The following is a 27461-nucleotide window of genomic DNA, read 5'->3' as shown; positions in this document are numbered from 1 at the left end:
GGTATGGAAGTACTGCACAGCAATGACGGGCAAAACTCTGACGAACACGTGTTTGGCGAGATCTGCGAGTGGCGGGCTGTTTGGTCCACCCCCAGAGCTGGAAGCACTGAAAGAGCCGAGTAAAGAATAGCTGTGGTGTCTCCAGGAGGGGGGGGGGGTGCATGGAGTGACAGAACAGCACCAAGCTGCTACAACTACCCTACAGAAACACTTTTGGGACTGTGTTGGCTTTGAGGGGTCATTAGTTAGCTGCGCTACTACTATGTGTTAATTGTTATTTAATGTATCTGTCCATTTACATTGTAAATATAAAGTATTGTACCTGTGAGGTGTTGCACCCATGAAGTGCGCGTTTTTGTTGGCTTCTTCCATTTCTGCAACATTAATTGGTACTTTATTGATCCCCGTGGGGAAATTGTTTATACGCCTCCCTCAACTTGCTCTTTGTAGAGCAAGCTGTCCGCGACAACTATTACTAGTTGTCTGTGACGATGCTCTAATACAGGCGGCCCCTTGGCTAAGAACGTTTGGCTTATGGACTGCCAGTCTATTCTACTAAACATTTGGATTAAATAGAATGGCTCGTAATAACAAACGCACGCGCTGCTTTGAGACGCTCAGGAAAACATTGTGCAGCTTCAGCAGTTTGTCGGCTCGAGGTACAACACAGCACCGTATGTAGTTACTCTTATTAGTGATACTTTATTAATTCCAGTGGGAAAAATCTTTCTTTGCTTCTCTTGCTTTCCATTAGACACACAAACATATACAGATGACAGCAAGTTGTAACATTATTATTGTTATTGTTATTATAATTATCATGTAATGTAGTATTATTCTCTGATTTACCTACAAATTCGAGTTTAAGACAAACTTAAGGAAGGTATCTTGTTCGTAACCTGGGGACTGCCTCTAGTAAGGCCTGATCTTCCATTTATTTTATAAACCACAATACACTTCAACACACACAAACTTTGTACAGCATATGCAATTGTCAAATTTCAAGAAACAGGTAATTTCAGTTGTTTTATTTACATATGCTATAAACTGGTAATGCTTTAAATTAATCGCACCTTCATAATACATTCATAGAACATTTATAAGCAGCACCCTAACATACCTTAACAGCTTTAACACATTAACAACAAACGTGATCACTGTATAATCATATAATGTTTGTTATTAAAGTATATTAAAGCTGTACGTTAGGATGTTAAGGTAAACTTACGTGATGCTTACGAATGCTCTATGAATGGACTATGAAGATGCACTGAATGTTCTATGAATGTATAATGAATGCATTATGAAGGTGCAGTTAATCTAATGCATTACCATTTCTATTTGGTTTTTTAGATTGTCAATTAATAAATATTTGTGCAAATAAGGTAAGAAACACAAACGCAGCCCTTCCAAACAACACATATCTGAAGGATTGTTGATACAGATCCACTGCCAAAGGCAAAACCAAGAACATAATTAAAATTACAAGGATTAATCTGGTGAAATGAAAGCATTAATAGGCTGTCATATTGTGTTAAGGTAAACAGACAATACACATTCCTAAACATACATTTTTTTGGCTCAAACAAAATTCTGATTTAACTACAGATTAAGAGACTGTGTATAGTAATGAAAAACACAAATCCTGAAATGTTTACACAGTATATGTTTACAACTACATGCAGTTGTATTTAAAAGTGCTCTCTACCTTGCAAACAGCTGATACTGTACATTTTCTTTTAAATGCATGGTCTTAATTGCATAGCCTCAAGCAATATTCCCTGTTATTGTTTAAAACTTCACAAAATAGGGAAAAAATTCTGAACATTGTTTTTGTTGTATTTAATACAACAGTTCACTTTTCACATGTGTATAAGAAGTAAAATTATCAAACTACTAATGCAGCACTTAGCAATATTTGGATGCAATAATTAGAAAAAAAGGTTGGAAAGCAGTTACAGAACAAGACTTTCCATAAACTGAAAAACTAAAGATGATCCACAGGATATCTATCATATAACAGAAATTTAATTAAGTACAGCAGAACATGGATATATGGTTATGTATTCAAAATTGAAATTACTATACAGTAAACGCAGGTGCAACAAACTACAGTACATATATCTTACAATGGGCAAGAGAAGTGTTACCTGGATTGCCAGGAAAAAAATCAATTGCTTTCCATATTGCATACAGAGTTGGATTTCAGTTCTGTCACATCATGACGTAGAATGCAAGCTTGCAAACGAACCCTAAAATAACCAGATGAATCAACACACAAGGGTGGAGTGTTTTTTTTCTTGGTTCCAAGATCTTGACTTTGTTGCATTTAACTGCCCTGTAGTCTATACTGTATACGGTGCATCAGGGAACATTGTTTCGTTGCACTATATGCTGAACTTGCATATGGATGGGATGACAAATTTCACTTCACATGTCTTAAGGCCAAGTAACAGTCTTGTGCCCCTTTTGTCAAATAAAATACAGTTTTGGATGATAAACATAATAATCTCTCAAAATTCCTCGTCTCTTTACTTTGGTGAGGAAAAACAATCTGAATTTCAAAAATGTAAGTAAAAGCACATAAATGGGACTTAAGGCATCTTCCCAACAATCTTTAAACTGGATTTATTTACAGGTTTTCTGAATTGCAGCATTTCACATTTATACAATTTAATATGTCAAAATAAGACTATTCAAAATATATACAAATATAAGATTATAAATTCCTTCAGAGAAAAGTTATATACAAACGAAGAAGAAATAATTTTCAAGAGGTTTTTTTTTTTTAAGAGAATTCAAAACAATGTTGATTCTGCTCTGGCTGTGAAGAGGAGATCTACTGTTCTCTCTCCCTGCTGCTGTGCGCCATTCAGTTCCCATATGTATATAGTAAAATTGTTTCCACACACTTGGTACAGAGTCATTTACCATTGTGTTGCATATGGGAACGTTGGAGTCTCTTGGAAAATGGAGAGAATCTGAGATCTTGCTCATGAGGGAGAGTGAAAGAGAACATGTCTGACAGACAGATGGTCTCAGTAGCTGCACTGCTGCAGGGACATTAGTGATCCACGGTGGGGAGCGGAGGCAGTGGCATCAGGAAGGGCACAGGGTGTTCTGGGGAGTTACTAGTTAATTACTGAAGGAGCAAAACAGAAACAAGGTTTCCACAACATTGAGAGTTCACTCTCAGTCATGGCGAGAAGTTCAGAGACATGGTAGGAAGGAGACATGCTGCTGTTTTTGATCCAGATGATTCAGCTGAGGAGGTCCAGGCATCTCACAAGGATGCCACCTGTTAGAGGACACGTCCCAGGGAGTGCGGGCCTTGGAGCAGACCCAGAACCCACTGCAGGGGAAATATCTCCCAGATGGCTTGGAACTTCAAAGAATGAAGAACCTGTGGGCTTCAAAGGAAAGGTCTGGAATGATTTGTGACATGTGCTGTCATTATGACTGTCACCAGGAAGAGATGTTTGAAGATGTGTGGATGGATGGATGGATATTCAATGTAAATTTTGAATAAATATTTTAACATCATGTAGGTCACAAGGTCATTGTTCTTTTAATTCAGGATTCATTTCAGTTGATAGTCACAAAAAATAAACTTGGTGAAAATAATGCTGAACCAGTATTAAATGATATTGCTCTGCATTGCAGTGTTCACCATAAAACATAGCATTGTATTGCTTTTATTTATACGATCATATAAAATTTTAATGCACATGTATATAAAAAGAGTAAAAGGTGATTTTAGGCACCGCCTCTTACATAAATAGACAAGAATGTTTATCTTCCTTAGGTAATGTCCAGTCATTACTACAGCCACAGTGGATTTGCTTTTGCTATTGCTGTGAAATTCACAGTATGGATTCCAATACTGTATTTTTTACTTTGGGTATGTGGATAAGAATATCTCAAACGTGTGACATCCTAGCTCCTTCTAGTGCATATGGATTTTGCATGTGTGTATTCGGTTGGAAGGTGTCCACATGCATGCCTTTTTTGGTCATATATGCCTTTATTTGGTCATAACATGTGTTTTGGTGTCCATTGTACGTGCGTCTCCATTCTGTCTGTGTGTTTCCGTGACACTGAGAGCATTTTGCAGGAGACAGGGAGTGCATTCCACCTCGGACCCCCAGCACCGACACTGAGGGCCACAGTCTGATGGCCGACCAGCACAGGGGCTGAGATTCCCCCCCCCCCATCAGAGTGACGTCTCGTTGGTGTGGGGGCGCGAGTTCTCCTCCTCCAGCAAGGCGATGCGCTGCTTCAGCATGCGCACCTGTGTCTCGTGACGCTCCACCATGGCCATCATCTGAGACTCCAGCTTCTTCAACTTGTTTTGATGTTTCTTCTTGGCTTTTTCATAAGCTGATACCAAGTTGCTACCGAAAATAAGCAATTACCAGCCATGAGACACACAGACCTCCCTAAACCAGTGGCCTACTCTGGCCTTACAAATTAAACTTATGGCATTGTTCAGGAGCACACTGAGCAGACAAGAACATCTGTGGCTGACGTACAGTAATCACAACAATTAACGTTTTGTGGATGTGGTTTATCCAGGGTAATTCAATAGCCTAATATCTTGTTCCACTCTAAACTTCCTCACCTGTTGGCTCTCTTCAGGTCATTAACAAACTCAGCAGACTGCTGGTGTCGGATCTCACTGCTTTTAGTAAGTCTTTCCAAAGCTGCCACCAGCTCTTGCACTCGACTCTTCAACTTCTTCTCCCTGAATTTCACAGAGAAAAAACCAGCACATGAGATCAAAACGGCACAAGCAACCAGACATGCACACCTAGCTGAGGTTAGTCATCCACGTGTGACTGTTGGTAACAGCCACCCTAAATCAGGCCTCGCACAGCCCTTACCATCGAGCTTTGATGGTGACAAACTCAGGTTGTTACTCACCGTCGGAGTGTGCTGGTGAGTTCAGCAGCCAGTTCGCCATCAGTAAGAGTCCTTAGATCAGTCGGACTCACAGCGGGAGAGCTGCCTTCTGCACAGTCCTTGGGGGAAAAGCACATGCTCAAATGCAACAACCCATAAATCATCTATTTATTTCCCATAAATGTTTATTCGCAGTATGGTTATGGTCAAAAAGGTTAAATCAGAAATATTTCCAAGGAAGCACAGGTGTAATGTAGGGAAAGCTCTGCATGGGATGCAACTTCAGCCCAACCTGTACAATCACGCACTAAGGGTAGCTCGGAGATGATTCCCTGTATATGTGAGGTTTTGGACTGTGGGGGGAAACACAAGGAGACCATACAAACTGCACACATGCAGAGATGACGGTGGGAGAAGCACCCACAGGCCTGAGGTGACAAGGCCACAGCAACACGATACCTGAATGAATCCCACACCCAGAACCCTTAAAGTCATACACCCTATTGATCTTCTCTTGTCTTACTATGCATACCTAAGATGGATGGATGGACAAACATACCTTTCCCGCAGAGCTGCTGCCTGTGGAGCCGAGGGACCTCTTCCTCTGCTCCTGATGCTCCTCCACCTCAGATTTCAGATGCTCGATGTGCACCAGGTAAGCCTGCTCCTGGGCCTCCCTGGTGCTCAGCTTCAGTTCCAAGGCTTTCTTCTCTTTTTCCAGCAGATACAGCTGGGCCTTCAGCTCTGCCATCTCCTCCTGAAGATAGAGGAGGCTACAGCCACTCAGCCAAACACGGTCAAATGCTCATAGCCAAACTTTCCTAAGGCCTCTGATGCACAAATATACAGTCGCCCCTCCAAACTGGTGAATTTAACATTTGTGGTTTTGGTTATTTGCGAGTTGACTGTGAACAATTAAAAGGTAATATTTTTAGATGCCACGTAAGCAAAAAATATATAAACAAAACTGAAAATAAGTAGAATCAAATAAAACCACACAATATACAAATATTATTGTTATTTAAAATTTGTTAGTGTAAGTGCATACTATATATTTAATATTAAAAGTATTTTTTGAAAGAAAAAAAAACTATGGGATTAAAAACAATGTCAAACAATTATACTCAAACTTCCTTAAAGACACACTGCCTCTGATGTACACATGTATATTATTAAAAACTCTGTCAAACGATTATACTCAAACTTCCTTTAGGACATACTGCGTCTGATGTACACATGTATATTATTAAAAACTCTGTCAAACGATTATACTCAAACTTCCTTTAGGACGCACTGCTTCTGATGTACACATGTATATCATTAAAAACACTTTCAAACGATTATACTCAAACTTCCTTTAGGACGCACTGCTTCTGATGTACACATGTATATCATTAAAAACACTGTCAAACGATTACAGTATACTCAAACTTCCTTAAAGACACACTGCGTCTGATGTACACATGTATATTATTAAAAACTCTGTCAAACGATTATACTCAAACTTCCTTTAGGACGCACTGCTTCTGATGTACACATGTATATCATTAAAAACACTGTCAAACGATTATACTCAAACTTCCTTTAGGACATACTGCTTCTGATGTACACATGTATATCATTAAAAACACTGTCAAACGATTACAGTATACTCAAACTTCCTTAAAGACACACTGCGTCTGATGTACACATGTATATCATTAAAAACACTGTCAAACGATTATACTCAAACTTCCTTTAGGACATACTGCTTCTGATGTACACATGTATATCATTAAAAACACTGTCAAACGATTACAGTATACTCAAACTTCCTTAAAGACACACTGCGTCTGATGTACACATGTATATCATTAAAAACACTGTCAAACGATTACAGTATACTCAAACTTCCTTAAAGACACACTGCGTCTGATGTACACATGTATATTATTAAAAACACTGTCAAACGATTATACTCAAACTTCCTTTAGGACGCACTGCTTCTGATGTACACATGTATATCATTAAAAACACTGTCAAACGATTATACTCAAACTTCCTTTAGGACGCACTGCTTCTGATGTACACATGTATATCATTAAAAACACTGTCAAACGATTACAGTATACTCAAACTTCCTTAAAGACACACTGCGTCTGATGTACACATGTATATTATTAAAAACTCTGTCAAACGATTATACTCAAACTTCCTTTAGGACGCACTGCTTCTGATGTACACATGTATATCATTAAAAACACTGTCAAACGATTATACTCAAACTTCCTTTAGGACATACTGCTTCTGATGTACACATGTATATCATTAAAAACACTGTCAAACCCTCACAGCTAAACTTCCTTTAGGACATACTGCTTCTGATGTACGCATACAGCATAGAATTATAAAAAACACTGTGGCAGCTATGTAATCACACTTAAATTTCCCAACAATGATTTTACAAAATCTCTGCCTTCTCTAAATATACCCCCAAATGCATTACCCAGCCTCATAGTTCCAGTATTAATGAATGAAATAGACTGCAACATATTCCTTGCACAAAGTGAATCAATATTCTTTGAGAACAGTATTCATACAAGTTTCAAAATACATAAAAAATTTAACAGCAATTGCTACTAGAAAGCATCACGTAGGTCACATGCGTTACTATCGTGTACATTTGCCACACTCCAGGCTTCATAGACTACAGTACCCAGAATGTCTTACTCTCGCCTTCCTGTTTTCAGAGATTCACAGCTGTTCAGTTTTGGAATTACCCTGCTCATTCAATTGTTTGCATCTGCCAGATTCATTACTTTCCTTGCTTATACTAACCTGCTCATTCAGTTTCTTGTGAGATTGTTAGCTAGTCTACCTCTGAGCAGTTTCATACTGTTTTCTTATCATGGTTTTCATTCCTGCCTTGTTCACAGTTTTTGCCTAGTGATTTAGATCTGGTTGCTGATTGCCTTGTTTTGGACCTGATCTGACCTTTTGTCTGCCCCTTCTGTACCTTGCCTCAGGTTGCTGGAATCGACCCTTGCCTGTATCTCGACCACAACCACAGCTTTGCCCACTCATTAATGCCCACCAGCTCGTGCTGCATTATCTTCTCTATTGTCTGTCACATCACTTAAACTAACAATCATCTTGCATGCATTTCCCTCTGCTCTGATGTGATAATATTGAAATAAGAAACATGGAAGTTCAAATTTTTTTAAGAACAGCAAATTGCTTTGGTTTGTAATCAAAATGAAACAATTTTTTGTTTCACTTATTTCTGAATTTATGTGTTTGTGTCTGTGAACAATATATGTGTTTCTCATAATGAAGGGCTTCTTCTTTCCTTTATGGGACTTCAGTCCTGCCTCTAGGAGCCTGATATGAACTGTCTTAGCAGTGCACTTCATACCTGTTTTCTATTCCTTTTGAAAGTCACTTGATATCATACTACAATTCATGAGAAACTGTCTGGTAAGTTAACAGTCATCTCCAGCAATAGGAAGTCGCTTCAGCCCTTTACTTGGCTGGTTTCTGGTCATTCCCAGTATCTCCCGCTTCACTTTGTTTTTGTGTACTGCTGTCTTAGAAACTCTGAGCCTGGAAGCAGCCTGCCTCAGTGTAGCCTCTGCCAGCAGAATCAAGATTAAACCAGTATTTAAAAATGCAGAATTGTTTAAAAAATATACAGTGGTCCCAAGACTGCACCACAATGAAAGAGGTAAATTACTTTAAATCGGTACTAAGGAACAAAGACATATTCAATTTGCAAGCAGAAATAATATTTCCAGACTTGAGTCAGCAGTCTGCTAATGCTAGCATGATGTTTGCTGTGCCGTCGTGTTGGAGATCTCCTTCACTGCCGCAAGCTGATCCCTCAGTCAGGAATCTCACCTTCATGGCCATAAGCTCTTGCATTAGCACAGCATTCTCCAAGTCCAGCCTCTGTGAGTCTCCGCGGGGCTTGATGTCGTGGCTTAGGGGGTCGATGTGAACACTCTCCAGCTCCAGCATTGTCAGCTTCACTGCTGCCCGGTCATTCTTCAACTGCTGGACATAATCTTTCAGGCGCTGCTCATCTTCCTTGCTAAAGTCTGTATCGCAGCTGCTGGCCGTTGAACTTGTTGTGCTGCATATAGCAAACACATACAAACACACACAAACAGATCACAATGATATTTAACAAATGACAACAGGATGTAAAGAAATTGTACAGAAACAACCTGCATCTTCAAATCCATTTAGAATGGGTGTTGGCCTCCATAAAGGGCACATCTAGCCTCAACTGCAGTTTGTCATCCTCATGAACAGGATATCAGGCACAGATGGAAGGCCATCTAGTAGGGGGTGCTGTTTGCAGATGATGATGTGCTTTTGGTCTTCACCAACCATGACCCCTGAGTCTTAGCGAGTTTATGCTCCAGGGGATCTTGGTAATAACGCTGTCGGCCATAACTCCATGGGTTTGACATGGTAGAGTTGTCACCTGTCCCATACTTTACAGGATCATCCCATATTGAAAAATAAAATGCTGTGTTCTGAACAAATACAGGATGCGATTTGTCCAATATTTTGTATTTCCTGATTGCCCCCCCTTGGTATATTTTATCATGGGGGACCAGGGGTGGGTTCCCTAATTGCTGGTGTCTGTGACCATACACACTCACATACCGTGTGTTCTAATAGATGGCACTGCTTCAAGTGGTGAAATAACTTAATAACTTTGTAGTTTTCCAGTTTTAGTTGCTACAAGTTTTCTGCACCATTTACAATATACAGTACCAGTCGGCTGTGTGTTGGAATTTAAAAGCACCACAGTACCAGCATACCACTGACGTGATTTTACCTTGCTTGACCACAATAACACCTTTATAAAAATGTGTTGTAGCTGTTGAGCCGTCACTTTCTTTGAGCGAATGACACATGTTTATTACCAAAACAATATATGTGGTTGCTCCGCCAACTCAAATGGCTGTGAACTGGTTGGACAAAGGTTAGCCGTTCTGAAAGGACTACCAAGTGGCTGGTTGGAACTGTGTTCATTTCTGTGATGCTTGATAGCACGCATCAGCCTTTCATTATCAACTGTTTATCTATTTTTCTCATTTTCTTATTGTTTAAGTTTTATAAGCCAATATAGTCAGGGATTGACATAACTGGTACGCAAGTATGCATTCACCTTTAAAAGCGAAACGCGCGGCAATCGATTTTTGTAATAGCGTGAATGCATACGTATTTTATGTGCATTTGTGCTGATTTGACAAGAAATTATCGTGCATTTTAACCTCTATACTGCAAATGAAGTACGAATTAGCATATAAAGGTTAAAAATACATATGCAATAGCACTGGCACCACATTGGTGGAAATAAAGCATATGAGTCACAAACTCATTACCGTAACATATCAATTTTCTCTAATTTTTTTAATCAGTTTGACTCCTCACATTATTGTGTAAAATGCTAATTTTGCCTCCGGGGTAGTTAATCAGTTACAGAGTAAAACAATAGCTAGCCAAGACAAACCCAGTATTCCTCAGCTGTAGCAGCCAGTAATGTACTGACCACCATTAATGTAATAACTTTCATTCTTAATGTAATAAAAGTCAATAAATGTAATACGTTTTTGATTCAGAAATTTTAGTACATTATTGGTAAGTTATATTACTGGCTTTTATTACATTACGAATGGAAAATGAATTACTACTGCACCTAGCAAGTAGGTTAAAATAACCAGAAGGACTGAGCATTCTGACATGCTGGTGTATATCTGCTGACCTGGTGTGGCTGTTGGAGGACAGGCTCTCCCAAGGCTGCATGCTGCAGCCGGACACAGCGAAGGTCCCCAAACAGCTCCCATCCAGCCTGGCCAGCAGATCTTTGGCAGCGTTCTCTGCTGTCCGCCGGCTGTCATGAGCCCGTTTCAAAATCTGGGTGATGCTCTCCTCGCTGGACGGGTCTACTGGGAGGTAGGAAGTGGTACAGGAAGTTGAGGCCACATTCACAGGGTGCAACATGAACACCAGTAGAACTGATGTTATTTATGAGTAAAAAAACATGTTCTTAAAATCTATCAATGTATGATAAAGTATGGTTAAAATGAACATCTGTCACCAAAAAGATCATGAGAAATGAGATGTTTCTGGTCAGTGGGCCATTTAGCTCTGAGTTTATCCCAGTACAAAAGCTTTCTAGTAACAAAATTCTGCTTTAAATAAAATTAAAAAAAACAGTTAATGTCTGAAAGAACAAACCTGATATTTTGGCAATTTAGCTTGGTGCACTTGATAAAAGCAAAGCGGATATAAGCCAGGCCATCTGCAAACGTGTGCAATGCAGCTGAAGCTACGAGTCACTGTCACTCACCAGCAGTGCTTACACCAGCGGCTCTGAACTGGCCAAGGACCACACTCTGCTCGCTCTCTGCCAGGGTAAGCAGCAGCTCATAGGCCTCTATACACTGCTCACTGCAGAAGAACAGGACATTTCCCTCAGACCACAGGAACGAACGAACGCACAATGTCAAAAAAACAGGTTTTTATTATATTGTGAGGAACACACAATGTAATATAAACATAATTTACACGCACACCTTTTGAATTTTCTGCCATTTTCAGAGCCTTGTAGGAGAAGAAGTATTTAAGATACACCTGATCTACATTTTTGAATTGTTAGCCGTAGACACAAATTTTCAAAGCTGTAGATGCCATATCAAAAGAGCTATGAATGTTGGAAGTTGGTCTGAAATACAGAGTCAACGAAATGCATAAAACTAATTAGAATCTCAAAAGGCTGTAGTGTCAAATTATTAAAGAGACAGACCAAATATTTGGGATTTCTCCATAAGTTTGGTATAGGAGCACCTGTAAATTATTTCAGAGGAGTCAGAATTTTGGAATTTTGTTGTCAAACTGGGTGTTTTGATATGGAATGACTCAGGTACGAAACAATTAAGACACAGACAAATATTGTACATTCACAAATTTTCACAAATAACAAAACCTGTTGCCATTTACCCATTTTGTGAGGTGAGTAATTTTACAGTGTATTCTCGCTGACATTGAAATTCAGAGTGTCGGAGTGAGAATATTGGCAGGAGATCTGCACTGTTTACAGTAGAGGACACAAAATAGATATTTATACTCAGATAAGCAGAAATGACTCAACTGATTTCTAAGACCAACATGAGAAAACTAACCATTCCAGGAAGGTTCTGGAATACAGAAGGCTGATTCAATACATACATGTAAACAATATTCCAGTGTTTGAAAAGCATAGATACTTCCACAATGGAAATACCCCATCAGGTGGCTGATATAAACGGTGAAGTACTGTATATGGGTTTCAGACTGACCTGTACTGCAAAGCCAGCCTCAGGGCTGTTGCATTGGACTCATACTTCCCCACCAGCATGCTCATCCGCTCAGCATTGCTCTTACACTCCTCCAGCGTGATTGTCAGCAAGTCATTCTGGGATTTTAAATGCTCAATTCGACTGGAAATACAATTAAAAAAAAAGTTGCACATTGATTTATCAAAAAAAAGGAACTAGATATCTTGAATTACCATGAAAAATTCTCTGATTAAATCATTAATGAGAATAAACTGAACATACTGTAATTTTTGATAGCTTAATACCTCACTGTCATTATAATTATATATTTATAAATGTGCAAATGTTCTTTAACGTTTTTGGATATGGATTTTTTGTAATAAAACCCAAACACAAATCCACAATAAAAATGGTATATAGTCTACATATTCATTCATTTTCACATTTTCTACAGGTTCTGGCCCAAAGCAAGGTCTGGTTCTGTAGGTCATCTCAGAAAACACGGGGCATGAGCCAGGAATCGACCGGGATAGCATGGCACGCACACACACACACACAACACGCGCACACACACACAAACACACACTAAAGCCAGCGTATCGAAACTAAACCATAAAATAAATAATCATTCACGTAATTCAGTAATGTGCTGCAGACTCACCTATTCAGCCGCTCGGTCTCCACCTCAAACTCGCGGATCTTGCTCTCAGAGATGGCAGAGCCGTGAGAATAAAGGGTCTGGAAGATCTCCTGGATATTCGAACAGTCTTGTAACGAGTGAGCCAAGTGCTCTGCGATGTTGCTGGACACCTGGGTGGTATATATACATAGATACCAATGAGACAAAACATTATGACCACCTCCACATGACATGAATAATGTTGAATAATGTTGATTAATGTTGAATCTTGTAAAACGGCGCATGTCAAGGTCTGGGATATATTAGCCAGTAAGCTAATATTCGGTACTCGTGGTCAACTTGTTGAATGCAGAGGAAATGGGAAGGAATAAAGATCTGAGTGACATTGATTAGGGCCAAATTGTTATTTGTTTTGCCTGGGGGTGCTCTTGATGTTTTGGCACATTGGTGAACATGTACTACTGATGAACTGAAAGAATGATTGTTTTACAAATATATTATGTGCTATGAAAGGTACTGATAGGATCTTTCTGGTTCTAAAACAGGCCAGATATATCCCCATTGCTCTGTCTCTCTTTCAGTTATACAGTAGTATGCAAAAGTTTGGGCACCTCTCGATAAATAACATATTTTGGTAATTTTTTAATGGAAAAGATACACAGTCTCTGTAGGAAATGGAAAAAATGCACAATATGTTCACCAAACATTGATGCATAGTTACTTTTTATGTCATAAATTGAACAAAGATAAAAAAAATAAAAACATTATTATGGCACTCTGCAAAAGTTTGGGCACCCTAAGAGTTCCAAAGTCTCAGATTCTTTTTACAAGGTTTCAGACCTTAATCAGCTCGTTAGATCTGATGCATGGCGGCAGCTGCCATTAGTAAATGTCAGCTGGTGCCAATTTCAAAGCTTTACAAATACTCTGACTCTTCAAACCTTGTGCACACACTTGTGGACACTCAGCAACCATGGGTTCCTCTAAGCAGCTGTGTAAGACTCTGAAAATGAAAGTTATTGATGCCCACAATGGAGGAGAAGGCTACAAGAAGATAGCAAAGCATTGTCAGCTTGCAGTTTCCACAGTGAGAAGTGTAATTAAGAGATGGCAGTTCAGGGGAACTGTGGAGGTCAAGATGAGATCTGGAAGACCAAGACAACTCTCGGAGAGAACTGCTCGTATGCTGGTCAGAAAGACAAATCAAAACCCCCATTTGACTGCAAAAAACCTGCAGGAACATTTAGCAGACTCAGGAGTGGTGGTGCACCGTTCCACAAGACTTTCATGAAAGAGTCAGCAGAAGAATCTTATCTGCGTCCCCATCATAAAATCCAACGTCAGAAGTATGCAACAGAACATCTACAGAAGCCTGGTGCGTTTTGGAAACAAGTGCTGTGGACTGATGAAGTTAAAATAGAACTTATTGGCCACAATCAGCAACGGCATGTTTGGAGAAAAAAAGGAGCAGCATTTCATGAAAAGAACACCCTGCCAACTATTAAGCATGGGGGTGGATCTATCATGCTTTCGGGGTTTTGTTGCAGCCAGTGGCACAGGAAACATTGCACAGGTGGAGGGAAGCATGGATTCCACTAAATACCAGCAAATTCTGGAAGCAAACATCACACCATCTGTAAAAAAGCTGAAGCTGAAAAGAGGATGGCTTCTACAACAGGACAATGACCCTAAACATACCTCGAAATCCACCATGGACTACCTCAAGAGACACAAGCTGAAGGCTTTGGAATGGCCATCAAAGTCTCCTGATTTAAACATCATTGAAAATTTGTGGGTAGATCTTAAAAGAGCTGTGCATGCGACCAAAGAGTATTACAGGACTAGAAGCCTTTTGCAAGGAAGAATGGGAGAAAATCCCAAGTACAAGAATTGAAAGACTTTTAGCTGGCTATAAAAAGCGTTTGCAAGCTGTGACCAGAAACACCGGCAAAGCCCAAAGTCCCCTCTGACAAACAAGAACAAAGGGTATTAATCATCCATGCTTCTTTCGGCCCTGCGACCATGTCAGAGTCCCCACTCACCCCAATGCTGCTGATCTCTGAGCCCAGAACAGGCCTCTCTATGGATAACGACTCGGACCTGGTTTTGGACAATTTCACCCGTTCTGCTACCTGTGGGAAAAGTAGTCAAAACACAGATCTCAGTTTCTCATGCAAATCCACCCATGTGTCCCTCCTCCATACTGCGGCCTGCAGCCTGCCCCCGGAAGCACATGGAAGAAAGACAGAGGCGCGATTTTAACCCCCAGGTATGAGGCGGCAATGCTCACAAGAAAAGTAACTAACTACAATAATAATAATAATTAAAAAAATAAAAATCAGACAGATTCTCACTAGCTGGACCAAAGTGTACAGTCTATTGAAACACCCAAGCAGCAAGATAAGCTTTGGTTGGTTTTCTATATGTGAGCTGGCGTGCACCTAATGAACCACATTCACTCTCGAGCATGACACACCCGTCTGGTGCTCACCTTGGCCACAGGGATATCATTGCTGCTGCTGCTGGTGCTGAGCTCACCCGTACTGGGGTTAATGGGCCGACTGGTCTGGGTAAGCCTCCCGGGACTGGAGGAACCTGTCAGCTGGACACTCTGTAGACGGGTCTGCAGCTCCCGAACCTGCAACATCATACAACACCTCAACCACCTGTGATTCAGAGACCCTTAGCGGACGAGAGAGACATATCCTTCAAAAATATCTGTCACTGGCGGATTAATCCACGCAACGTTAGATCGATTCATGCGATGCCTTTTATTACTGTTCCGCTTGTGTCTTAAGCCAAGCTTATGGACTCCAGGTTGTTCCCACACTGAACATATGTCACCGATATTGCTTCTTATTAAATGGAGGGATGGCATTTCTCTATGAAGGCAACATCACGGCAGAGCGGTAAAGCAGCTGTCGCTCTGCTGAATCTCCTCACCCGTCTCCTTAAACGGTCTCGCTCCTCGCGAACGGCACTGACGGTCGCCTTGGTGCGGTTCAGGTCGTCTTCCTTGCTGCACAGCACGGTGGTCAGGCTCTCCTTCTCGTCCCTCAGGGTCTTCAGCTCCCTCTCCCAGTGAAGGCGCTCCTCCGCCAGGCTGGGGTAAAGGTCTCCTCCTAGGGCTCCCTCGATCTCCTCCACAGTCTCAGGGGGACAAAACCAAGGCCACGGATTCATTCAGGTAGAATCAAATAAACCTTTAATTAATTCAAAATGTATATATTTTAGGTTTATTATTGCAGTACTAATTTTGAGGTGTTTCTTTTTTGAAACCTTGAAAAAGCAGGGTAGTGGGATGGCACAAGCAAATGGACCCCTTACTGCAGTGCTTCAATCTCAGAATCATGTGGGGCAGTGAAATCAGACTAAAATTGTACTGCTTGGCTGTACTGACCATAGGCTTGTTTGGCATCAAAACAGCACTGCATACCAAAAAAGGCACCTGAGAACTACAGTAAAATACACCGGTGGATCACTGACGCTTTCGGAACATTTTACTGCTAGTGGCCCAGGGGCTACATCTTAAGATCATCTGAAGATCAATCAAATAATTCTAAGTACCCAAATATTTTAGCCTAGAGACTATCATGGATCTTTTCTGCATGGAGAGAAATATGCTCTAAACTTAAATACCTTTTACAGAAAAAGGATCAGAGCTCTTTCCTCTCTGTGGAAGGCTTTTTCATTAAATATAAAAGTACAGATAATTGCAACATTGTTCTGTAGAAAAACACTAATGATGCCAAACCTCTCGTATGCATCACCAGCATAGGAGGTTGATAAAGTTCGCCATTACGTAAAATGAAAAAGTAAAAATAAATAAAAACACACGTAGGAGTTGGCATAATAGACTCATTCATATCACTACCTTAATGACTAGGTCACAGTGTTCGCTGGCTGTCGTCAGCTGCTCTATGTGACGATCCACCTCGGCCACAGAGAGGTTGCATGTGCTTTTCTTGCGACACACGACACGCTCCAGGCCTGTGAGGACCCTCTGCAGCTCCGAGTTCAGGTCACTGCAGGTATCTGTGATAAAAAGCCAAACAGTTCACCAAGTCAGTCCTTGGACCTTCAGTATCGTCACTCACAGTGACGTGAATGGACAATGGTCCTCCTGCTGATCAAATCACATAACTACTATATAAACCTCACAGGCTCAAGCAGACATTCTCTAAATTGTATGCAAGTAAAAGCAAAGTATAAAGAGCTCATTATGTCGATACATTAGGCAGCTAAACACCTTATCAGAAAGTCAGAACTGCTTTGTCCCTTGTTGGCTGAGGTACAACACTAATCTACAGCACCTTCTAATAATAACACTAACGCTACTAGTTATATTACTAATAATACTCGTGACAAAACTATATCACAAACTTCAAGAGGAAAGAGAGTGACCTCAAAAAACATGCGTTCATCATGGTCAAAAAAGGATTCATCATGTTGTGGGGACATTTGGATAATGCACGCACGCACACACACACGCACGCACGCACGCACGCACACACGCACGCACGCACACACGCACGCACGCACACACGCACGCACGCACACACGCACGCACGCACAACTTATTTAACACTGGGGTTATGTATATTATGGGTGTATAAAAAGTATAAAAAGTATAAAGGACTTCGGACAATGAAACAAACCCCTGGTTTTAGGACCGCCACAATTAATTAGTATGGTGTGGGGTCTCCTTTTGCGGTCAAAACAGCATTGGATCGTCTGGGGAATGACAGATACGAGCCCTGCACAGTGGCCAGAGGGTTTGTGAGCCGTTCCTCTTGCAGAACAGTGGCCAGATCACTGCGTGATGCTGGTGGAGGAAAACGTTTGCTGATTCGCTACTCCAAAGCACCCCAAAGTGGCTCATTAATATTCAGATCTGGTGCTTGTGCAGGCAATGGGAGATGTTCAGCTTCATTTTCATGTTCATCAAATGCACTCTGTCACCAGAATTACTGGGAGTACTGGTGCATTATCATCCTGATACTCGGCACCACCTTCAGGGTACAATGTCTGAACCACTGGGCAAACATGGTCCTCCAGAATGGTTCAGCAGTCCTTGTTGGTGACCCATCCAGACACACAGAACAAGTAGTGGGCCTATGGAATGCTATGTTATTGCAGCTCAAACCATCACTGATCACCCCCGTGCTGCACAGGGCGGCTGGTAAGCCTCTTTGGGGCTTCTCCACACTGTACAGTGAAGGTGGACATCAGAGAACAATGCACGTTTCCATGTCCACAGCCTAAGACTTGCGCTACTGGCACCTTTTAAACCGATGTTTGGAATTGGCACAAGTGACCAAAGGTTTGGCTATAGCAGCCCAACCATGAATTTTGACCCAGTGGAGCCTTCAAACCACTTTGGTGGAAACAGGAGCGTCAAGGTGCACATTTAACTCAGCAGCAAGTTGGGCAGTTATGGTTTTATATTTTTTGGATACAGTCCGGTTAGAACCCAGACATCCCTTTCAGAGAGCTTCCTCTTTTGTCCAAATCAGGGACAGGTTATAATGAAATATCTCAAGCCTTCATCTCATGGAGCACCATTAAATCCATAATTGGAAAATGGAAAGAGTTTGACTCAACAAACGTGCTAAGAAATGTCCGTCCACCTAAACTCATGCAAGGAGAGCGCTGATCAGAGAAGCAAAGGAGGAAGAGTTGGAAGGAGCCACACCTCAGGTCAGAGAAGTTGTACACTTCAGTAAACACTGCCATAAAAAACCCGGTTGGCAGTTGTCCAAAAGCCATGTATGTGGAAGACACATCAAACACGTGTCACATCACTGCACATCACCCAGAGATCACCATCCCCACAGGAAAACATGGTGTGGGCGGTATGCTGTGAGGGCGCATTCCAGTTAGCTTTAATGAGTCTTGTTATTGTCCTCATTAGCAAGGAGTGTCATCACACAATTCTTTGTAAGTTCTAAGCACTAATGCACGAAGGTACTCAGAGGGTGTTTCAGAGATGCTGGAACCACAGTGTACAGCACCAACTTTCACAGCATGTTTAGGCCTCTTAGCTGTTCTAATACTTGCTCAAACAGAAAGCAAACAGTGTCCTTTTGTTTGCTAAGAAATAGTAAAATGAATAGTTGCTGAAATACAGTCGATTCTTTACGCTGCCTTGCCCACTGTGGGTAGGCAACTTATCAAAATGATCTATTAATATCGCACTAAAGATCTCACCCATATCTGCAGTGACTAAGGTAGACTGGTTCTCAGGCACAGAGACAGAGCTCTGGTCCTGGTCCAGGTCCACACTGTGTCCATCCTCATTTACTTCCGGCTGGCTGTGGCTCAGCTCAGAGCGAAGCTCAGAGAACTCATCTTCCTCCCTGAAAAAAACAACACATGAAGGGTCACATTCCTGAAAAAACACAATCTTTCATTAGAATATTCAAAACTTGATGCACATCCTCATGTGTGGCTTGTGGTATAATATACTGAAGCAGAACCCTAGCAGCACAGGGAACACAGCTGGAGAACACTGCGGAAGGGATGCCAGGGGCAATATACAGACTGGACAGGGAGAGAATGCCAGGGTAGGTGAAGGAAACCTGCACAAAACAGGGAGAATAGCCATGCAAAAGGCGAGGGCAGGATTCAAACCTTCAACCCTACAACTGCTGAGCCACCCCATAAAAACTCCGCTTAAGCCTCTTGTCAAGCACGCCAGTGGGCCCACCGCTTGTTTAAAATGCTTTTACCTCAGAAACCACCTGTCCTAGAATCACAAACCAGGGCTTGTTTTTAGTCAAGATAGTCGCGAGATGTTAACCAAACACAAGCAAATTACTACAAGTGCTGTTTATGCCAGTAAACAACCCTTGAACTGGACAGTTCCTGTTCAGGCAAAGCTTATTTTTAGATTCCCATGCCAATAACCCTATTCTGCTTATAGATTTGAAACTTCCAAGATAGCTGCTTTATCAACAAGGAGATTCAACGCAAGTTCCGTGGAAATCGGACACAGCATTCAACTGCAGCCAAGCGTTTCCCCATGGCAGTCCCAGATGACCGGTATGGAAAACAACATAGATAACATCACAGATAAGATATGTTTAGCCAGTTTACCTTGTTTTTTTTGAATGAAGAACTGACAGATATTGAAAGGTACAAGGTACAGCCATCAATGACAGCATACTGTGAGCAGTGGGTGCTATTATTTATGCAAACAAATGGGTGTGTACATTTTGACTGGTTGCCATCTTGGAGTTTCATAAATACATGCATTTTCATCATTCAATTTCTATTATGATTGAATGTCTGACATTGAATAAAAGTGTGTATATTTGTAAAATTTAATCATGTGGGGCAGATTCTTTTACTTCTCTACTCTGTAATTTTACTGATTTGAGGAGTTATGGAACAAGCAGCTGGACCTTGACAGGCCCACCAGAGGGGTCGCACTTGAGGCGAGTTGTAAGATTCTGCTATAAACAATTCAATAAAACAACATCAATGAACAATAAAAAATATACCACAAATCAATAAAAATGTAGTTAAATATGATGGTTCATTTAAAATAAATTTATAAACTTAAGTTACTGATCTTTACTAAAGTGCAGTATGATGTGTCACAATGCTTCTGTTCAGTCTTTTAATGGGGGACATATTGCATTCACACCATCTTCATAAAAAGTCTCTTCACAACTTATTAAATGAAAAGGTCAACAAAAAAACAAAAGACGAGAAAAGTACCATAACTGTGTTAGCTCAGCACCAAGATTTAAAATATCATGTCATGTCCAGAAGTGCTAAAATAATTGTAATAATTGTAATACTTACAAAGTATAATCAAGATTAATTTCTGAAGCTTTAGATCTTACAAGAATTTCCCCCTGGGATCAATAAAGTGTAATCTAATCCAGGTCTAATCCAGAACTCTAACTTCCCTGTGTTATTTGAGCTTGTAGTGTTGTTAACTGACCTGATGGTTGTACCCTGCAGCTGGTCGATCTTTTTGTTGAGCTCGGCGATGATGCTGTGCAGCTCCGTGATTCGCTCTTCATAGCGCAGCATATTTCGCTCCTGTGCTTCCTCATGCTCTCGCATCAGGTGGGACTGCTCACACTGCCAGCAAATGCAAATAACTCAGTTTACTAAAATTCATTTATACAAACACATGCATCCACTTAAACCATCTTCACACATACAAGACAAATCCAATAAACACTTCAGTTTTATTTAGCTGTGACTGTACCATTATTCTAGTTAGATTCAGCTGGATGTTGTAATATATATATATTTAAAATATTAAAACCAGATTACTCCACACTGCCAGATACAGAAACATTTTTTAGACAGTTTTCTCTACTGAATTTAAGCAATAAACCAACACCCAGATTAATCAGTGCTCAAGATGACCCAAGGAAAATTACCCCATGCTTAATACCCCAACTTAATAAGAAACCAATTCAGAAACTACAATGCAACCATGCATTTTAAAAGGCAAGAAATACAACAAAGAAATACAGTTGGAAAATCCCTTCATATGGTGTGTTTTCCTATTATTTTTAACCTTGTGTAAACCTAAATAACAAATTGTTCACTCTACATCTCAGAATAAAAATAATAATTTAAAAAAACATTAAAGACACTACATTACTGGTGTTGTCATGTGATGATTTCCGTAGATAAAAGTATTGGCAAAGCTGTTGTTGGGGCAGAGCAACAAGTGTGTCTGCACTGAGCTGCACCCTCTAAGGCGTCCCACCCAAAAGGGAAGCACTGGTTTTCAAATGTCAGAGAATCAAACTTTTTGTACATCTACGCATTGCACAGGTCAATGTCTTAGATAGGGTTGGACAGTACACCAGTGTCACAGTCATTGTTGATGTGATTGTGCACCATATGGATTTGCATTATACTGTTAACACCACGGGAAGTCAACATCCTATTTATAAAAAATGAACAAATTCAAACTAAACATATTTTGTGTAATTATACACATTAAACAAAAGTAACCGGGTTACATATATATTATATATATATATAGACGCTCCTCTACTTACGAATGAGTTACGCTCCGAACGGCCGTCCATAACTTGAAATGTTCGCAAGTCGTTATTCAACATCATTTTAAGGGTATACGCAAGTACAAAGAACTGGGATGCTGGGAGTACACAAGCTACGCTGCTGCGTGATGGGAGTAGTGGCCAGAAATCGTACTAGGCAGAATTGGGGCGCAGAAAAAAAAATTATGTTGTGGACAGGAAACGGGAGCCCAAGGAACACAATTTGGACTTGCAGTCCTCTTCGTTCGTATGTCTGAAACTTCATAAGTTGAAAGTTCGTAAGTAGAGGAGCGTCTGTGTATATATATAAATTAAAAAGTAAGACACATTCACTAAATCGGCATATAGGTGCCCCGCTGCCTTCATGCAAGGTGCCTGGTAAAAGACACAACTCCTCAATTATTACTAGAACCAGCCTTTTCCCATACCAATGAACGTCAAACTCCTTTAACTGCCAAGTAAGATGTACTTCGACATATGCAGCCCTTTTGTTTGCACTAATGTGCCATTAGTCTTAATAACAGCAGTGAGTCTAACACCCTCAACCAAAAAGCCGTAATGTTCCTAACAGAGTAGCTGCTCTGTCCTGAAATCCTATAGCTGAAAAGATTTCAAATGCAGTATGTATTTTATAAAATGCTAGTTTATTGGTGATTTCATGTTAATCAAAGTTTACGTTTTTTTTCGCATTCACCTATCCCTATTGCGTATGTTTATTTTAGTATGCAATTTAAATTAACACAAGATTTTTCAGGAACACATTTGTCACACTGTAGCAGGACTGACTGTACTTTGTAAATGACAGCTATCCCATCCAGGATGTCTTGTGATCTATGCATTCTGGCAGAGTCTCAGGCTTTCTGTAACCCTGCCCTGGACAATTTATAGGCAGTACTTTCATCATTGCATTTTTGAAATTGGAGCAATATATTATACATTCTGTGCTTTTAAAAATTTTAGAATTCCAGTAAATATCATGATAACCTGGAGGCTAATCAGGATAGATCAAAACTTAAGAATGATACCTATTCATTAGGGCTGTGAATCTTTGGGTAGACAGCGAATCGATTCGATTCACGATTCAGAGGTTTTTGATTCGATTCAAAAACGATTTTTGCAAATCAGAACGATTCAATTTGATTCGATTAACAATGAAATTTGATTCGATTCGATTATTAACGATTCTATTCTGTAAATTTTAGTATAGTTTATATTGTGACGTGCTCTCTGAAAAATTGCGAAATATTCATCTGTTCGTTGTATTTCCAAAGTATTTTAACTCAGATTTACAATGTCTGCAAACTGCAACGGACTTGTCAATCTTTCCATTTACTTTGTGAAAACCGAAGTAATCCCAAACCTTTGATCTCATGTTGGCTGGTGCCTTGCAAATTTCTCCTTCTTCGTTGCCCTCCATCGTGCACTGCTGCGTTTATTCAGATGACAACAAACAGGCGCGAAATGAAGATTAGCGACGTAATCCACTGCGCCACTGCAGTGAGGGTGCACTTTACGTCGCAGACGCAACTAATTTAAGATTTATATTTATTTTTTTAAATTATCCATCGTATATTCGTTATATAATCGCGATTCATTCGATTTTAAAATATTAAATCAATTATTGACTGAAACAAACGATTCACGATTCAAAAATCCATGTTTCAAGATCGATGCATCTGCATCGGCAGGATTTGTAATCGATGCATCGAGAAAATGAATGAATCGTTACACCCCTACTATTCATACTACCATTGCATACAAGATGCACTACAGCATTGTGTGATGTGCAGTCAGGTATGTAAACATTTTTGAAAGAATGGGTCATTCTGAAGAGCTCAGTGAATTTAAGCGTGGTACTCTGATAGGATGCCATCCAATAGGTCAATTCATGAAATTTCTTCCCTGCTAGATATTCCATGATCAACTGTAAGTGGTATTATTGCAAAGTGGAAGCAATTAAAAAAAACTAAAAACTTAGTCGTGAAGTGGCAGATCACATAAGTAACAGAGCGGTGTCGCTGAATGCGTAAAAGTTCTGTACAACAATTTTGTAGTTATTGACTGAATAACTTCTTAGAATGAGCTTTTATTGCCGAGCAACTGCACGCAATCACCAAGTGCAATGCCAAACGTCAGATGAAGCACACCACCACTAAACAGTGGAAACATATTCTGTAGGGTGACGAGTCACGGATCTCTCTCTGGCAGTCTGATGAACAAGTCTGGGTTTGCTGGATGCCAGGAGAAAGTTTGCACTGTACACTGCATTGTGTCAACTGTAAAGTTTGGTGGAGGAGGGATAATGGTATGGGGTTGTTTTTCAGGGGTTGGGCTCGGCCCCTTAGTTCCAGTGAAGGGAACTCTTAATGCTTCAGCATAGCAAGACATTTTGGACAATTCTGTGCTTCTAACTCTGTGGAAACTGTCTGGGGAAGGCGGCCCTCTTCTGTTCTACCATGAAAGAGCCCTAGTACCCAAAGGAAGGTCCATAATAGACATGGCTGGAGAAATCTGATGTGAACGAACTTGACTGGCTGGCACAGAGTCCTGATCTCAACCCCACCGAACACCTTTGGCATTAACCAGAATGGAGATTTGTGAGCCAGGCCTTCAAGTCCAACATCAATGCCTGATCTCACAAATGCTCTTCTGCATGAATGGACGAAAATTACCACAGACACACTCCAAAATTTTGTGGAAAGCCCTCCCAGAAGAGTGCCAGCTGTTATAGCTACCAGGGTCGGGACCAACTCCATACTGATGCCTATGAATTTAGAATGGGATGTCATAAAAGCTCTTGAAGGTGTAAAGACCAGGTGTCGCCATACATTTGTCCATAGATTGTATATTACAATTAATATAATGTTGCTCTTTATTACACTAATGAACGGACTACCACCACTGTTAGAGTAGTAATAGAGTAGAATTGGTTAAGTGAAATAATGCAAAAATCTTCATATTTTAAAACATGCAATCAGGAGTGGGGATACATTTTAAAGATCTCTCTATGGTACACAACTTGACTTAGGCAAACAGGAAAGGCTCTGACGAAGAAGCCAGGTTTGTTTGACTATACATCTGACTTTGGCTGGTTGTCCCACGAGACTCCTTGCTTACTATCCTTTGCAGCCAGAGGTGTGACCCTCGAAAAGTAGACTCACCTGTGATTTTGCCAGGGTCTTTTCTAATGCCTCGCGCTCTCTCTCACTTTGCAGGAGACGCTTGTTCAAATCCACCACATCACCTTTCAGCGAGGCCAGGGCTGCCCGGTGGAGCTGCGGGGAGAGAGAGAGAGCTGCAAGTGTCACACACTGAAAACAGAGAGAAACACACCCACATGTACACACACACACACACACACACCCAGACACACACACACACACACAGACACACCCAGACACGTGCACACACACACACACACACACACACGTACACACAGACACACGTGCACACAGACACACGTGCACACAGACACACACGTACACACAGACACACACGTACACACAGACACACACGTACACACAGACACACGTGCACACACACACACACACACGTACACACAGACACACCCACACGTACACACAGACACACGTACACACACAGACACACACCCACACGTACACACACACACACACACACATATACACATACACGTACACACACGCACACACACACTGCAAGTTAACATTTTACATGAAATGTCTTATTTTGAGCTAATACATTCCATGTTTATTATCAACCATTTCACAACACATATTTGGAGAATGCGTTAAATAATCCAAAAACGATTGCTTTATGACGGTATTTTACTTGCTAAAAATCTCATAAAGGTAGTGAAAAATGTTAGCAAGAGTTTGTATATTAAACTTTTGAAAGTTTATAAACCTAACACAACTACTGTTTTCTAGGTTGAAGCAAGATCAGAGTTCATTAATTGTGACTAACAAGCATTAATACATTCAGATTAATTTTTTACTTCTGTTTCATGTTTACAGCATAAAAATCTATTAATTCAATGCAGCTATTGTTTTCTAGGTTGATGCCAAGAACAGATTTCATTATTTGTGGCTAACTTTGAGGAAGCATTGTAAGCTGCATTCAGACCACATTTTTTTTACTTCAGATTCATGTCTACAGCATGCGCCGAGGTAATAACTTCCATGTAAAAAACAAACATACAAACAAACAAAATATCAGTTTAACTGCTGTGCTGAAGATACCAACGCAAACAATTTTAAAAAGAAAAATTATGACAGCAAGAGTTTTGCTCCTGACTCTCTAGAAGTCTGTGCATAGCACTTCTTATATGGCAGCTACAGTTCTATGTTATTTTCCACAAAACTGAACTTTAATTTTATTTCATATTTATTATTACTCGTTGAACTCTTATGATTAAAAGCCATCTAGGTGACCTTAATACTCCCTAGGTTTTTTCTGGCACTCAGTTACATATATTGATTAAAATATATTTCTTTTTAATTTCCTTCATGACATGGGTCATCTTATGGATGCCTTTTTGTGTTTTTTTGCTTTCATGCCATTCCTAGGATCAAAAATCAAACCAACAGACAGGACAATGCATGTGCAATGTATAGTTTAATGCACATGCGATGTATAGTTTAATGCATATGCGACGTATAGTTTTATGCCTATGCAGTACAGTTTAATGCATGTGAATTCAGATTCAAACATGGAAAGCAACTAACTTCATAAAAATTCACTTCCTCATTTGTTAAATGATGTTGGTACATAAAACCTGGCAAAACTGAGTGCTGTGCTCAATAAAATGAATCCATGAAGTCAATGTGGAGTTAATACAAAAATAAAACAAATGGTAAACATTCCTCAAAAAGGCTGCCAGTCATTCACAAACATTTGCTGGTTTAACAAAGAGGAATATGACACTTTCTCATCTAGCTTAACACATCCCAGACCTGGACAGCAGAGCAGACACATTCCAACTTAAAGAGCAGTGGTAGCTATACTAACATGTAACCAAGTTAATTTTTACTGGAGATCTGCAGCACTAAGTCACTCACACAGGAAAACACAAAAAGGCTACAAGCTGACACAGAAAACACAAAAAGGCTACAAACTGACACAGGAAAACACAAGAAGGCTACAAACTGACACAGGAAAACACAAGAAGGCTACAAACTGACAGGAAAACACAAGAAGGCTACAAACTGACACAGGAAAACACAAGAAGGCTACAAACTGACAGGAAAACACAAGAAGGCTACAAACTGACACAGGAAAACACAAGAAGGCTACAAACTGACACAGGAAAACACAAGAAGGCTACAAACTGACAGAAAAACACAAGAAGGCTACAAACTGACACAGGAAAACACAAGGAGGCTACAAACTGAAGAAGTCCTGCAGGAATGCAGCATGGATGCCTTCAATCTGCACAGTGAGACAGGCTTAGAAGGTAGACTTCACTGTTACAGGGTAAAGGTCAGATGATCAGGCTCATTTCAAATTGTTTGTTTTAGAATCTGCAAGACAACCGAAGTGTCTTGTAAAAGCTAGGAAAACAACCGTACTGTAACTGAAAATTAA

General features: G+C 40.4%; 1 protein-coding gene across 2 annotated transcripts in view; it reads right to left on the bottom strand.

The window, feature by feature from the left end:
- Positions 1-682: 682 nt before the first annotated feature.
- mcc (MCC regulator of WNT signaling pathway) overlaps positions 683-27461 on the bottom strand; it is a 44679-nt gene continuing 17900 nt past the window's right edge. The window contains exons 4-19 of one of the 2 annotated variants that reach the window (XM_023811672.2): positions 25058-25171; positions 20810-20952; positions 19066-19214; positions 16730-16890; positions 15799-16005; positions 15347-15493; positions 14898-14987; positions 12877-13025; positions 12237-12377; positions 11249-11349; positions 10661-10841; positions 8779-9013; positions 5462-5659; positions 4924-5021; positions 4622-4744; positions 683-4394 (exon numbers count right to left, since the gene is read on the bottom strand). In XM_023811672.2, the coding sequence (XP_023667440.2) occupies positions 4214-4394; positions 4622-4744; positions 4924-5021; positions 5462-5659; positions 8779-9013; positions 10661-10841; positions 11249-11349; positions 12237-12377; positions 12877-13025; positions 14898-14987; positions 15347-15493; positions 15799-16005; positions 16730-16890; positions 19066-19214; positions 20810-20952; positions 25058-25171 (2418 nt within the window). In that variant the 3' untranslated portion in view covers positions 683-4213. Of the gene's footprint in view, positions 4395-4621; positions 4745-4923; positions 5022-5461; positions 5660-8778; positions 9014-10660; positions 10845-11248; positions 11350-12236; positions 12378-12876; positions 13026-14897; positions 14988-15346; positions 15494-15798; positions 16006-16729; positions 16891-19065; positions 19215-20809; positions 20953-25057; positions 25172-27461 lie in introns of both variants that reach the window. The other variant, XM_023811671.2, reaches the window with a different exon arrangement.

This window comes from Paramormyrops kingsleyae, chromosome 7, assembly GCF_048594095.1.
Source record: "Paramormyrops kingsleyae isolate MSU_618 chromosome 7, PKINGS_0.4, whole genome shotgun sequence".
Lineage (NCBI taxonomy): Eukaryota > Metazoa > Chordata > Actinopteri > Osteoglossiformes > Mormyridae > Paramormyrops > Paramormyrops kingsleyae.
The sequence above is the reverse complement of the archived record's forward strand: the minus strand, read 5'-3'. Positions and strand labels throughout refer to the sequence as shown.